This window comes from Pimephales promelas, chromosome 4 (genome assembly GCF_988280905.1).
Source record: "Pimephales promelas chromosome 4, fPimPro1.hap1.1, whole genome shotgun sequence".
Classification (NCBI taxonomy): domain Eukaryota; kingdom Metazoa; phylum Chordata; class Actinopteri; order Cypriniformes; family Leuciscidae; genus Pimephales; species Pimephales promelas.
This window is the reverse complement of record NC_142772.1, coordinates 36,107,270-36,123,103: the sequence shown is the minus strand read 5'-3', so window position 1 is coordinate 36,123,103 and position 15,834 is coordinate 36,107,270. Positions and strand designations below refer to the sequence as shown.

The window sequence follows — 15,834 nt, the reverse complement described above, 5'->3', positions numbered from 1 at the left end:
ATAGGATTTTAAGAGAACGTCTCTGTGTCTGAAGACATTACACTATGACAACCTACCCAGTGTGCCAAAATGACATGATGACTTATAACTTTATGTACAGTATTTTCTTAATATTTTCCTATACTGTAGCATAAAAGGTTGTGACTTGTATACCACTTTTAGTCAAGTTTCTCCTCCCGCCACTTCTTTTTAAACTTATTGATAAGCACTTCCCTGCTAACAAGTCCAAGCACATGTTTTCTGCAATAATGCTGTAGTTGAACGGAAAGGTCTCAGTTTACTTATAGTGTCTTTAAAATGCATGTTGTTCTTCCAAATGATTCGAGCTGAATGAGAGATATGAGAGAACAGAGAGCAGGGATCTGAGGGCTCTTGTCCTACGGTAGAAGGCTAAGTATTTGGATGCAAATACAAATGTGTTTACTGTATTCCTCAATGTGAATAAGATGTTTGGCATGTATTAACAAATAAAAGAATATATATAATTCAAAACATCATTGTGGTTCATTTTGTTACTAGGGGAAATTATTAGGTCAGTGTGATGGATTGCGAAAAAGTTACATTATTTGAAGATAATGGCATCTGATTTATTATTTCATTATGTTTGTTTAAATTTAATTTTAACAACTTTATTTATTTTAAATATAAATATGATACATATTTTATCATGTAAATTTGACTTAAAATTTACAGTAGTCAATGACAACAGTAGTAAATGATTGTAGCCAATTTCTCATTTTGTGACAAAAAAAAAAGGTTGCACCCCAAAATAAGTGATCATGTGGTCAAGTTATTTATTTGATTTGTATTTTATTAATTTAGTCTAAATCAGCAGTCTATTATGGATGCGTTTGCCTGTATGTTTTCTAGAAAGCTCCTTAAGTGTGCTGTGGTTGTTTACATCCTCCCAAAGAACAGGTCCTTGAGTTCGGAGTGCTGTTCTGCACAAGCATGACTCTGCATTCGAGCGGAAGTGTTGCTTGCACTGTCCTTTCTGCATCGTAGGGAGGCGTTCAAGTTCACTTCTAGTTCAGGGTACATTCTGTTCTACAAAAACAAACACGTGTGTGGGGCTGGATTGAGAGAAATAACATCAACGTGACCCATCTCGTAGGCTACTGACAGCGTTGTTTGACCATAACCAAGTAGCCTATTGTTAATAAAAAAAAGTGTTATGATTCTAAATTTTTAAATCGGGCTATCTAATAAGACAATCTAACTATTTAGATTATCACAAAATCTTACTATGATGCATTCTGGGATAACCTCATGCTGTCCTTCTATTGTAAATGTAGCCTATATGCTTTTTGGTCATCATATTTATAATGCCGTTCGTTCATGTCTGGAAAACTCTTGAAAAATAGGGTCGTTTGTCTTGTTCCCATAATTTCCTAGAACTGTCTCTCAGTGTGAACCAGTTCGGAGATTACTCTGAAAAGAGTCGTGTTACGTTTGCTCTCATTGGCTAATTTCTAACTTCTCCAATGGCCCTTCACGAGGGCCCGCCTCGAAGTTATTTTACTGTCACAAAATCATCTGCTCAAATGCACGCGTCGCTTTATTTAAGGAAAGGAAAGGGACAGTTGGGAATGAAACGTGTTAATGTCGCGTGTAAATCGAACAATTGCTCAATTCTTCCGTGCACCCAGTTTCCATGAAGGCTGAGAGATTAAAAAAGGCATGTCAAACGCTGATAGGGGGCCTAAAATTGTTCGTAGAAATAGATATTTATTGCTGTGGTTGTGACCCCGTGAAGCACAGTTCATTCGAACATTCATCATTTGAACACCCTCATTAATGATATACAGTTCATATTGACTTATATATATATATATATATATATATATATATATATATATATAGCCTATATATATATATATATATATAGCCTATATATATATATAGCCTATATATATATATATATATATAAGTATATGTAAATAAATGTAAAATTGAAAAAGCACTTATTTGGTGCAATTTCCATACACTAATATCTCTATCTACCTTTATTACATGGTTTATTTACTGATTTTATGTCAATGTACAATGTTATGTATTTTTGCGCTGCATCGTGCCTAAATAACGCGATACATCGTGAGACTGACCCACATTGTGTTTAACTGTAACTAGCTAAATGTCTGTGACCAATGCTAAATCTGATTAATGCAAACGTGTACAACAACTTTTTTTTAGAAACGGTGTTCTCAACTGTAAAGTGTGTCAACTCTGGAGGCACGACATGCATGCTATACTGTTCTTGTCATGTTAGCACGCCCTCCGTCTCAAACTCTGAACACCATTGGATCCACGACTCTTCAGTCTCAGGCTGCCTAGGTGATTCCTGGTAGTGCATTCAGAGCGTCGCTCGTGGCCTTTGCCCAATCAGCTGCGAGCTGTATGATGACACCTTGGGATTCCGCGAAGTAGTTTCTTTCAGATATAGGAACAGAACAGTAAACAGCGATACAGAGTTGACGCACTTGTGAGGGAAGAAGAGAATAGCCTAGCCTACGCAAAGTTTCCACGCTTTCTATATACTTGAAATAATATTGAGATAGACAACTGCTTCGTGAGCGTGTAGACGCAAGAAGCGACACACGCTATTTTCCTTTATCCTTCGCCGGGAACATTTCATCCCAGTCACATTGGGAAAAACACGTGTAGGCGTGAAACCACGTTTACCGGAGTCGTCTGGACCCCGATGTCCATGTGATGAGCATCCACACTGCGCCCTGAGTTTTGTTTTGAAGTATTTGAGGCACTGGTGACTTCTACAGTTACAGCACACTTTGTGTAACTACAATGACGGACGTTGAAATTGCTGCAAGGTCCTTGGATCCGATCTCAAACGGATCGAGCTCTGACCGCACAGACAAACTAGCCGGCGAGGAGGGACCCGGGGAAAGTCAAGAGAGTCGGACTCTGCTAATGGTCGCAATGATTCTGCTGGACCTAAATCAGTGCAACCCGAGCGGAATCAGCACCAAGCGTATGGTGGACTGTGATGCGGAGAATCAAACCGGCGTAAAGGAAAACCGGGAGAAATGCAGGGTGAAAAGGACATGGAACTGTGACAGACTGCATGTATCAGCTGAGAAGAGACACTGTTGTCCCTATGCTGGCTGTGGTAAAATATACGGCAAATCGTCCCATCTCAAGGCGCACTTCAGAGTACACACCGGTATGAAATGAGCACGGTTGAATGAATTTTGTGCTTATATGTACTCAATTACTTGACTAATGCCAGTAATTCAATACCGACTGTTCGTTTTGCTGGAACGCCGATATACGCCCCACACTCGCGTGTTCTCAGGAACTGTTCGGTTTCAGGAACTGCCAGTAACAGTGGGTGTAACCGCAGGGGGAGCGCTCAGGGTGTACACCAGGGTGGAACACAATGTTTCTAACCAAAATGAGAGCAAACATGTTGCTTAGTCCTCATTGTTACGCAGGTCACAGTGATCTTAAAATTGCGCAATCGTGTGACGGGAAATTGCTAGAGGTAGCCGAACATTTTATCATTTCAGACTTGCTAATTTGCAATCTAATGATTTTGTTATGGTGAATATGTTCGGTTCTATTGAATTATATTCTAGTAGGCTAGTCGTGGTTATTGGTCGATCCTTGATGGTCCACACATACATCAATGCGACACTCACTAACCCCAAATAGACCTTGTGTTGCCCCGCCCCTTTTCAGCGGTGCACTCGTTGCCTTGTCTTCCTGTTTTTATTTCCTTAACATGCAAGTAAGATCGTACGGATAAATTAATGAACCGCTAGTTTTAAAATCTTCCCGGTCTCCTGACATTTGTTACGACATCCGCTCCAAATATTACAAATGCTCACGATCATTTTCGTTAACTCTTCAATAGGCTAAGTAAATGCACTTCACAAACGAATTACTCTTCGACATAGCGATGTCATAGAACAGGACTACCGCAATAACGGAAGTTCAAACACAGTTCTAAAGATGGCTGCACGATTGTTTCTCTGGCGCATAAGGTCCATAGGAATGTATAGGTTACAAGTTCGACCGCTCCAGACACGTCGGCGCACCCGCCATCTTGGAACGGTCAGCATGTCGTCACTCACAGTAAGAATCAATGATGCCACAACATTGCGCAGCTTCTGGTTGTGAAGCCGCAGATGTTTAAATTCCTGAAGAAATCGGACAATCTTTCACAGGTGAGGATGTGTTGGTTTTGTTTAAACTAACTCAATATTTTTACTTATATTTTTACTATTGTACTTTTAATGGATTTACTTTTACTATGGTAACCTTTTTAATGTCGTCTTAGCTGACGTCTTCGTCTTGTTGTATTGTGTTAGTTTAGCAAAATCATCTGCTGAAGTCAATAGCAGATATATTCTAACTACGGTTGCAGATGCCCAGTCAACTTGCTCTCAAATGTCCAGACAGCAAATGAGGCATCTATGGGCTTATCCTATAACTCAAAGCAACGATGACGTCATGTACACACCTCCTGATTTCACAGTTGTAAACAACTGGCACGTGGTGCCACAATGTAGCCAAGTGCAGCCCCTCCCAGTCCCAATAAGTGCGTTTACATCCAGCGCAAAACGTCCATAACTAAATAAAAAAATCAGCGAATTCTTAAAGCTCATCAACGAAAGTAACGGATGTATAAATCGTTACCAAGTCACTGATGAATCCGTGTCGATTAGGTTTTGTTATAGCCTTACTATATTAAGTTGCATTATCAGTAGGCCCTTACATTTCTCCTGTGTGTGTGTGTCCTTAGGTGAGAGGCCCTTTCAGTGTACCTGGTCAGGCTGCACAAAGAAATTCTCCCGGTCAGATGAACTGACACGACACTTTCGTACCCACACAGGGGAGAAGCGCTTCATGTGCCCGCTCTGCGACAAATGCTTCATGCGAAGCGATCACCTCACCAAGCACGCCCGCAGACACGCCGGCTTTCACCCCAATATGCTCCAGGGTCCCGCCGGACGAAGACGACACTCTTCAACATCCACATCGTCCACTGGCTCCAATGATCACATGTCTGCTGGTGTTTGAGCAACTACGTGACCCCCACATTTTGGATGTCTCTCTTACCTGAATCTCTGACACCCAGTTCAGGTCTTAGAGTCTTTATTTATGATTAATGACATCTATGAACTATCTATCTGATATGAAATCCAGCTGTTATATACTAATGATAGGCTATCTATTAACTGATGATTAAAGATATCATCAGGTGGAGTCATACAAAACATCATAATCGAGTCTTACAAAATAAGCTTGCAGGAGTACTCCAAGACAAAGACTGAAAATGGGACTTCTCAATGGAATGGAGAGAAACTATGCATTTTTGGCAGAAATAATGTAATAAAGTCCCAAGGGTTATTTTTAAAATAAGTAAGGATATTTACAGTATAATTTAATCTGTATAAATGACAGGTATTAACATTATATCACAAAGATGGGATTGATGTCAACAGAGAGGAGCCAGGTGATTTATTACATACCCACTGTGACAAAGGGAAAAGAACAGTGTCTGTGTAAAAATATATTATGTGAAACAGACACATTTCAATTATCAGGGTGAAGTGTCAACATTTAAAGTGGTCCAGTATAGGAAGTGAATATGTTTTAATTTAAAATAATCGCTGTGAATGCTTTTTGTTTGACTTTAGTGTTGACTTTAGTGTTGAAGACAGGTTTTGAATTATGTTAAAACGTCTGGGTACCTATGAAAATAACTTAACATGATAAATTGTCATGTTGTCAACACAATCACACTTTTGTTTTAAGCAATTATAAGTAATTATTTGCATATTCTAATCAGTTATGCAAAATAATGTAACATTTAAGCTAGAGCATTAAAAATACCCTTTATTCAGGACACTTTTATTTTTTATTTTTTTTAAAGCTTTACATTGTTTTTACATTGATCAGCTTTCATAAGCTGTTATGTTGGCCTGCCAACAGTTTTACTCATTAATAGTTTACCATCGCCATCTACAGTCGTGTTATGTTATAACACGAGGCAAGATCTGTGCCTTTAATCTCCAAATATTGCACAGCTGAACCATCCACAACTGAGATTGTAATTTTTTTCTCACTACCTTTAGTTTTATTATTAGCCTAAAGTATTTACTTTCAGTCAATGAACCTGTGTAACATATTCTTTTCTTAGTTTTATTTATGGGGGTTTCAGATTCATATTCAGCTGTTGAAATACTTGAAATAATTAATAATGTTATTTGAATGTAGATTTAGTTTGAATCTGTTGTGATGATCAGACATTTAAAAGACAAGCACAAACAGAATTTTGAATGTGAATAATTGTCAATGCATCTGTTCATCTTGTATCGATTGTTATATTTTATGTTATGATAACTGATCAACAAATATTACGCTTTTTTATCATCACAGAATGTCTGTGCTAATTTATTTTCCAGATGTTCCATATGTTTAATAGGTTGTGAGCAGGTCATTTGAAACACAATCATTGTAAAAATACTCAACCTGTGCCTTCTGTTTTGAGGTTTAGTACTCTTATCTTAGATTGCAGAATTTAATTAGCAAATTATAGAGAAATACTTTGCTGTTGTTTACAAAAGTCTTCTCAGTTCCGTAGTGTGAATCCTAATGTTGTGATGTGTTTATCTGCATATTACAGACTTCATTGTGCATATATATTCTGTATTTTTACATCACTATCATTTGTATATAAATATTCTGTATTTTTACATCATCATATCATTTTTGCAACATTCAACGTTCGTTACCTGTAAATTATGCGCAAAGAGGGTAACTAATTAAAACAAAGAGAAGTCTAATTCAGGTCTGCTTTTATTGATATCACTGAAACCAATAACAACATTGTTAGTACATAAATGGACTTTCTCACATAATTAACATATTTAATTATAACATAAAAACACAGCTTTTGTCCAACAAATGCTCACCTTTGATTATGCTTGAATTGAATACATCAGGTCATTACACTGTTTTAAAATTCACAAAAAAGTGAATATGAGCAGTTCAAATGAAAGCAATTTGCATTTTGAGATACAACTTGATCGATACAATATGTAGAGTGTAAAGACAACGCAAAATGCGTCAAAGCTGAATTGAAAGGTAAAATCTGTAAAATATCGAATGTGTAGATTAACAGTGCAGGTTAATCATTGACAGCTTGAATCATTTTTAATAATAATAATAATGGATGTTAAGATAGACCAGGGAAGTTTATCATTTTAGCAACAGTAACATTCATAGTTTATTTCCAAAGACCAGCAGAAAAGAGTACTTTTAAACAGCCCACAATGTCTGAAAAAGTAACCATTTCCATGAAGTGCAGTGATCGTATGAAATATGTTATATCTGAGCATCTACCTGAACAAAACAATACTTCCCGTAAGAAAGCTTACAGGTGCTTTAACTATCTAACATGTTTGGACATTCTGTCTAAACAGAACAGAAAATCTCAGATTAAATCATACCCAGTGATTTCTGACCTTTAAAGGGGTGATGAACTGAGAAATCAAATTTTCCTTGAGCTTTTTACATCTAAGAGGTCATCATATTATAAGAATATCAGGATTCAGAACTGAAAACGTCCTTGTTAGTCCAATAAAAGCTTTTATTGACACCAGCCCCAGCAAACGATGATCGACGCCTACTTTAACGCGGCCGGTTTAGCCCCGCCCACCGAATCGAGCATTCACGCATAGCCAAATAACATAGATTCCTACCTCGTGGTGACAAACCGGATCGAGCTACCGAGCAATACAGAATATTGTGCAGTGCCTGGTTGTGGGAGAAGACAGTCGCTGCATATGCTTCCTCTGGATTCCAATAGGACTGCATGGATAAACTTTATTTTTAATGACGTTCCAGCTGATGAAGTAAAACATTGTCCGTTTGTTCGCTTCATTTCACTGAGGATTGTTTTGTAAACAAGACTGGATTTGCAGACCGATTAAGAGTAAAGAATGGTGCTGTGCCGTCTATATTGGATCTGACAGGAATTGTGCAACACACGGACTCTGGGTCGAACATGTATGGGCAAATCATTCCGGTTGCCATTTTACAACATTGGACGTTTTCAAAGAAATTTCCCCCAAGTGCACCGACGACGGGTGAGTTGTAACTCATTATAATATGTAAAACTGTTATCCATTCACAGCAGTGGGTGTTTACTTCCAAGTCTTCAGTCGCCCATAAAAACCTAGCGTTTTTCAGCTAGGCTCAAAACTAGGGTAGAAAATAGACTAATACTTATTCATTTTGATGTTTGTGAATGCAAAAACCAAGCAAACATCATAAGTTGACCTCAGACAACAATATTTAACATTTAAAAAGCCAGTTCATGACCCCTTTAAAAAAAACTGCATCGAGAGACACAAAAGGGCTTCATGTAATCTTTTTTAGAGGTACTGTGAAAATAACAACAGTCCAGGCCTTGACATATCAGATCAAATTCTCAAAGAAGAATATTGCCTTTCTTTTTATGACACATTCACATCTCAAATCCAGTGTAGTTTCAAACATGATTCAATTAAATACATGTATGTGACACCAAGAGTAAACAAAACAAAGTGTGATGGCCTGGTGCATGCCAGACAAGGCTACTGTTAGCGCTGCAGTACAAATGCACCAACATGCAAAAATGTTCAACAAAAAACAAACCCAAGTATAGCCTCAAATAGCAGCCACGAACAATAAACATCCAACCAGATCCGTACGGAAATCAAATCTTACCCTAAGGACAACGTTAATGCAATGAGAGCGACATGAAAGCAGATAATTCTGTGAATAAGCTATTTCAAACTCTCTGTAACATCAAGTAGCTGTTTTTAAACCACAATTAAAGCCGTTTTAAAGCTTTATTTGTTCTACTTTCACTTTTACAGTATAACGCAATGCAGACTAGGAGGTGAAAGTGAGCAGACTCTCCTAGCGTATTAGCAAAACAGTGCATATCCTGCCATAGGAGGAAGCAACCAATAATAGTCATGTTAATAATCATATGTTACAGTAAATGTGTGTATGTGTGTGTGTTAGCACATGTAATGCGTTTTTGTGTGTGTATGTGTGTGTGTGTTCACATTTTCCTGTACACTATGTTTATCGTAACGTTTACTGTACTGTACATTTCCCACTGTAATATTGATTAGATGTCTTATCTGAGGTTATGAATGGGAATAAGGGGTGGAAACGAGAGAGAGGGAGCACGAGGAGGAGAAAAGGTGATGGGTTTACTGGATTTGACAAGCAGTGGAGGAGGTGGCTTGGCAGCACATGCAGGTGGAGTTGACGGATTTGGGCGGTATGAGGTCCAGGTCTTCATCATCAGGGATCTCATCCAGCCTGTATCCATCTTTCAGTAGTTGGATGTTCAGATCCTGGTTTATCTGCTGCAGGAAGCAACGAACAGCATGTCAGGCCGTGCTGCATAACCGTCACTAATTAAATCATAGTAATTCATTTCATTTTCCTCAAAGCAGCTATGTAATAGATTTATAGGACAACAGGGTTGGTTCAATAGCTTGATTGGTACATTTATTGGTTTAATGAATCAATGACATGTATAACAACATGAATCTGACAATGGTGACCTTTAAAGGAAAACAAGGAGAGATGAAAGGGAATTTAGTGCATAAAAGATTGTGAGCGACTTGACAAAGAAATCCACGGTCATGATGCTTGTGGTATGGGGCTTAATACATTAACCAGAGTTCATAGGTACCTGTTCCCATAGAGACCTCACCTCGGCTGATGAGTATCCTGATGAGGAATATCTAGACATGTCAAAGTCGTCATCGCTGCAAAGGCAAGTGAAAACAGTGAGTTTGAAGCCCGTAGCAAATGGGGACGTAATTAAATAAAGAAGTGGAGGATGTGTGAAGAGCTTACCTGTCTGTGTCTAGAGCAACTAAAGGTTTCTCATCTGGGCTCTGGTCTAAAGAAGAGTAGCCTTTATTGGGAACCACTAACCTGGTTTGAGAAAGAAATACAGAGTTAGCAGTCTGTTTTTGGATTAACTGGAAAACGCTGATTATTTTCTCTAGTTTGTACCTTGTTCTGGCCATCACATTATTTTTCTTGGGTTGTTGATTGACAGGGCTTCCTGCATTACCATTTTTCAGCGAACCTTTCCTAACCATCTCTCTCTGTTTGTCTATACAGAGAAAAATCATGTCATATTATAATACATAATTGCACAAAAAAAAAATGCATTGGCATTTGGCAGTATGGACAAACCTATCTTCATATGGAGAGGAGAGGGTTTATAGTTCAGGGTTGCAGGTTCATTCTCCCTGGTATCAGAGTCTGCCTCTGATGTGGTCGATGATGCTGGATCCTGGTGAACAAGACAGAAGTGTCAGGACTGTCTAGTTTTATCGATTAAGTCAATTTGATGAGATGTCTGTTCTTCTGAGCTTTGCTCTGTCCATTTCCATCAATGTGAACGAGTAAAGCATCACTGTATGTCTGCTGTATGATTTATGTCAGCTCATTCTAAAACAGTAAAACACACCCTGGGATTGATGTGAAAGGAAACACAACATTTGCAGAAGCAAAACTTAGATTTTGTCAAATTCAAATAAGGAACGGATAAAAAATTATGACCGATTTTAATATTACAAAAGCCGAAAACTGGAAAAACATAGGCACAGTACAAGACTGAATGTTGATCACAAAAACTTTACATATTGTATGCACATAATAATATATAATATACACCAGACCACTGGGTCATGACCAAAAAATGGGTCGCAGAAGGGTTGCACACCAAGACTACCTTAAATATTGGTTTATTGCACCGAGAATAAACATGGTTTGTGCCAATCACAATATATTTTGTGTGTTGAGTAGCCTATAGGGAGCAGAAATTTTGAAAAAAACATTTTGTCAATTCTTCAATTAATTCGGTCACATTAATACTTTTGCATATTATTAGATCTATGCAGTTCATGTGAATAATTTCCACTGTTATTTACATCTGTAACATTATATAAATAGTTTGAGTTTTGTGTTGGGTCTCCACTTAATGACCGCTGTAAAATCTGGGTTCTGAAGCAAAACCAAATGAGAACCATTGATCTAGAACTAACCAAAGCAACACGAGCATCTGCTGTATGGGCCATTGGTTAAATATGGGCCACCCAGATGTCTCTTCGAGCAGAGCTGGTTATTTTCCTGAGAATTATTGATGAATTTGGGATGGGTGGGAGGGGTATGACATTATTCAGGTACCATAGCACGTATTCTGCATGATGAAGCAAAAGGATGTGAAGGCCTCTATGAGATTAAAGAAAGATCACGCAGTATTTAACATTTTTTCAAATAAATGTTACAGACAGCGTTACGATGGAAGTAGGAAGAGATAGAAGGACAACTCGAGCTGAAGTTATGAAATAAAATGAAGCTGGTGTTGTTTTCGATGCAGGGAGACACAAACAGTCTCAGTGCGCAGCATCATCATATAGCATCCATACATTTGCAAGCAAAAATTCACATCAGACAGAAGAAACCATCATCGATCTCTCGTAATATAAGATATTTACCATTTTTGAAGAAATAACGGTCTATGATGACACAACATGAGACTAATGAAATATTCCACGGGTCGTTAGTTCATATTAAGCTACAATTCGCTCATCAAAATGTTATTAAAACCGCATACTGACAACATTTGTGCTTTAATCGGATGGTTTAACTTACAAAAGGCTGCATCTCCGCCTCAGTCGGCACTTGAAATCTGTCAATTTCTTCCATCATCTTGGCGGCGGGGTGTCTGAGCTTTTTTTTTGTGTGAGCGTTTAGTGGATTTCTGCGGATATACCGCAAACTAATTGGTTAAAATTTTAATTTCACTATTGTGTCGTCGGATATTTGTCAGCCCCAAGAATATCCCCGACTCTCCTTCATCCCAGCGATCGCTCGTTAGCCAGCAGTGACCGAGTGGCGATTTAACCACCCACTTCCGGGAGAAACGAGTCTCGAGACGCGAACAGCACCACGGATTCCGCCCCACTCAACGCCATCGAGCGATGTCTGCTCCACCCAAGACTAGCATCAGACAGACATTGTGCTGGCAGGGTTGTCTGTGGGTGTTTGAATAACCTCGGGATGACAAGATTTTGTGTGGGACGAACCATTTTTGTGAATGTCGAATCTGTAATTAGGGATTTCGAATGGGGATTAGAATAAAATGAATGCAATAAAATAAAATAAAATCCCTTATAAACGGGATCAGTGTCCCCATTTGTGTTTTACATTGTTGAAAATAGATGGGCTGCTAACCCTAACCATACACCTGTCCAATACTGCAGGCACAGAGCAAGTGACTTCAGGACCCTGGACAGCTTCTTAACCTTAAAGGTCCCCAGACATGGTTTTTTTTATTATTATTATTCTATAATGTTTCAACTGCCTATACGATTAGGCCAGCCCAATATGAGAGCAATCTGAAAAATAGTCAATGTCCTGTCTGATATTTGCTCTTTTTTTTTTCTTTTTTTTTGCTCACTTGTTTTCTAACCATTAATTCCAACCCAACCCAATATAACAGAATAGCCTACTTTTAATCAAGCATTGACTAGAAATTAAATTATTTTAAATGTTAACAAAATTATCTCAAAATAAAAGTAAAAGTGTATAATGTCCATAAATCGTATGATTTAGGCCGCTATTCCCCACTATCTTAATTATGATGAACTGCTAGCATATTTAGCCTACAATTACTCCTGCATATAGCCGTAGATATGTGTTTGCCAGTAGATGGCGCTAACCAACAAGGCATTCATAAAATGTTACTGAGGATTATTTCAGAAATTAATCACACATTTCTAACCAGGCAAAGCTGTGTGCTATGAAAAAAAATCATTCAGCTCGCTGTGACATTGATTAATATTGTAAGATGAAAATTAAATGTTGTTTCTTAAACTGTTTCATAAACGTTAAATAATACATTCCGGCATGTTACAACTATACTTTTAAAACTATAATCACGATAAATGTAATGATGGGGTTCCCTGATGGTTATTAAGTACGTAAAATAGCATAATTGATTGCAATTGTATTATTCTGTAGGTTAAAGAAAAATGCAATAATTGTTGTATGAACATTACAAACAGTATGACTTTTTGTCAGTATCTCTTTGATAACCTCTAATGTGTTAAGAGGTAATCTATAATAATAGCCCATGTGAAACCCCATATGACCAGCAGTTATAAGATTCTCTGTATGAATAAAGGCTTTGTAGTCAGTTGAACTACAAATAAACATATATGCTTGCTCTTATCCATGTCAGTTGACACATAAAGACAAATGTATCATGTATGTTTCTTTCATATAGCTTAGGTTATGCAACCATGACATCACAGATGGCGATGCAGATTATGGTTCATTAGTAATCTGGATTTTATTCCAGTAGCCCGTAATGTTGTTATGTAATTCTTCACTTTACTTTACCCCAGGGCAAATCAGTTCTGAAGCTGTGTCATTATAACACAGCCTTTTCCTTCAAAACAATCAGTAATAATCAAATTCTGCAAACCACACCAAAAGTATACTTTCATATATGAAGTTGTGATTTGTAAAAAAAATAAAAATAAAAAAGACAGGAAGAAAACAACTCCATTTTATGTAGATAACAAAACTACTTTTTTAGACTACTAGTTTGTAGTCAAAACTACTAGTTTGGTTTTAATGTCTTTTTACTTTCAATTTAATCTTATTACTTCCAATCTTGTAGATAGGAGCTCATGAAAGAAGAGCTTTAGGTTTTGAATAACTGTGTGTATATGATATATCTAAAAAATATAATATTATGGGAAAGGTATTTGCAACGTAAGACAAATGTTTACTTTTGAGATGTGTTTGTGATATTTTGAATGCAGTGCTTCATTTTGCAAGAGATGTGAGGCCTTTTGCATTTTGTGTGTGCAATTCTTGGATTTGTGTATAAAGTTTTGAAAAAAAAAGAGGCAACGTTTTGAAAATGTGTGTAAGCCGTTTAAAAAAACTGTGAACTGTTGAAGACGGTTCATTGGGCTAGCTTTGTTACACAGTCCTGGCCACTAAGTGTCTCATAAGCTGTATGACATGTAAAGCCACAGAGACTTTAACCTTTCTTAACAATGCCTGCATGCTGAAACGTGTTTGTTGGCTGTTCATTTTTTTCCCTATACTAACCTATAAACAATAGACCATTTTGCAAGATGTAAACAACACTGGTCCAGAAACACTTCCCGTTTCAGTTTGTAACTGTTTTCTTTATTTCACATGTAAAGAAAACATCTTAAAGATGTTTGTTTAACTTTCTGATTCAGTTTTAAATGTTCTGTTGGTTGTATTTTATCCCAGCTTTTATGTAGTGTTAAAAAACTGAAACAGGAAGTGCTTCTGGACCAGTGTTGTTTAAATCTTGCAAAATGGTCTATAGAGGAGGTTAAAGCCAAAAGTCCAATACAGTTCCCAAGACTATAGGCGCCCTGTGAGGTTTCACGCAACATACATGCTCAAATTAAACTTTATATTAGTATTTTCCCTCTCCTCGCCCCCTCCAACTCCTACTTCTCTTATCTCCTACTTCTGCTACCCTCTTTCACACAATAATTTCCCCATTTTCTTGCTCATTTATGTATTTTTGATGAGAGATACAGCATACTGTAGTTTATAACTTGAACTGAACTGAACCAGTCCACACATTGTCAGCCCGTGGCTGATCCGGGGAACTGATCCTAGCACAAAGTCACTAGATGTCCAGTGAAGAGCAATAGACTAACAGATGGACTGTATCACGCACTTTAAAACAGATAAGAGGCTTTGTTGTCTTTACGTAATGATCCTCCAGTTGCAAATCACCAACACACACACAAGTGCAAGACTTTATACACACAAGCAAACAAACACATACAGATCTATGTGAGGAAAAGTTCTTAATACACTGCATACATCATTGATTTCAATGTGCATGATCTATAACTTTTCTCCTTAATATCAAACAAAGGAACAAATGACCAGCGAGTCCCTATGGCATTTTATTTTAGTATAAAACATGTTAAAATAGTGAAATGCATAACATGCATCTCAACACAAACTCTGCATTCATAAAAATATTTTAGTCTTTCACCAATTTCAATAGCATGATTTTTGACTTAGAGATTTACCATAGAGTAAGGGAAGAGAATTGTACAAATATAAATTGTAAAAAGATGCAACAAAGTGAATCCCGCATTTTAGATGTTTGATGGGTAACTTGAACAACTGAACTGAACACTGCTGAACAAACCATTCTGTTCTCACTGGCTGACAAGTGTGTATATTTTTGAGATCCTTTGCAAACCTTTTAAATTTCCAATTCCAACCAATTGTAGAGCACATGCACATTTTACATGTTCATTTCACATTTAGCAGGACACTCAGAAATGCCCTTGGCCCTGTGATGAAAAGCGCTCCTCTGGACCTTAAATATAGGGACGAAGGGGGCTCAACCATAAAAAGATTCTTCAAGCCCCAGTGAATTTAAGCAGCAGCCCTGTATTCATGTTTTTCAGTTTCACGCTGCAGTTAATAAGTATTTTTGCTCTGTTATCCGTGGCTCCTGAGTCTCTGCCAGCACCGGAGCCCTTTCCGGGCAGGAGGGGATTTTGCAGGCCTTGTACAGTATAACAAAGAGAATGAGAATAAGCACAGCTACTACTGAGTTACACACAATGGCCACTATGGCAGCTGCGGACAGCCCAGCTCTGAGTTCTGTCTCCATGGTGAGTTGACCTCAGGGATCTGATGTTCAAGAATAGGGAAGACACATGGAATCACAGTTCCTCTCAATGGGTTACTGTG

General features: G+C 37.7%; 2 protein-coding genes across 3 annotated transcripts; one reads left to right on the top strand and one right to left on the bottom strand.

Annotated features, from left to right (window-relative positions):
- Window positions 1-2,361: 2,361 nt before the first annotated feature.
- klf9 (Kruppel like factor 9) lies at window positions 2,362-6,812 on the top strand. The gene is made up of 2 exons (XM_039670824.2): window positions 2,362-3,181; window positions 4,766-6,812. Exons 1-2 carry the CDS (start codon window positions 2,803-2,805, stop codon window positions 5,041-5,043), a joined length of 657 nt encoding a protein of 218 aa, XP_039526758.1. The 5' UTR covers window positions 2,362-2,802; the 3' UTR covers window positions 5,044-6,812.
- On the bottom strand, window positions 6,808-12,096 carry fam219ab (family with sequence similarity 219 member Ab). 2 transcript variants are annotated; one of them, XM_039670405.2, is made up of 6 exons: window positions 11,707-12,096; window positions 10,243-10,342; window positions 10,057-10,159; window positions 9,895-9,975; window positions 9,728-9,803; window positions 6,808-9,395 (listed from the first exon to the last, which is right to left on the bottom strand). In XM_039670405.2, the coding sequence occupies exons 1-6, from the start codon at window positions 11,761-11,763 to the stop codon at window positions 9,237-9,239; spliced, it is 576 nt and encodes a 191-aa protein (XP_039526339.1). In that variant the 5' UTR covers window positions 11,764-12,096; the 3' UTR covers window positions 6,808-9,236. The 2 variants fall into 2 exon arrangements, with proteins under 2 accessions (XP_039526339.1, XP_039526340.1); XM_039670406.2 differs by having other exon boundaries at window positions 9,749-9,803; window positions 11,707-12,092.
- Window positions 12,097-15,834: the final 3,738 nt, after the last annotated feature.

What these genes read in the sequence shown, in the direction of transcription:
- klf9 (XM_039670824.2), top strand. Translation starts at nt 2,803, where the DNA reads ATGACGGACGTTGAAATTGCTGCAAGGTCCTTGGATCCGATCTCAAAC. An exon ending in GCACTTCAGAGTACACACCG is followed by an intron (nt 3,182 to 4,765) that starts GTATGAAATGAG and finishes GTGTGTCCTTAG; the next exon opens with GTGAGAGGCCCTTTCAGTGT.
- fam219ab (XM_039670405.2), bottom strand. Translation starts at nt 11,763, where the DNA reads ATGATGGAAGAAATTGACAGATTTCAAGTGCCGACTGAGGCGGAGATG. An exon ending in AGGCGGAGATGCAGCCTTTT is followed by an intron (nt 10,343 to 11,706) that starts GTAAGTTAAACC and finishes CTTGTTCACCAG; the next exon opens with GATCCAGCATCATCGACCAC. An exon ending in GTTGCTCTAGACACAGACAG is followed by an intron (nt 9,804 to 9,894) that starts GTAAGCTCTTCA and finishes TTGCCTTTGCAG; the next exon opens with CGATGACGACTTTGACATGT.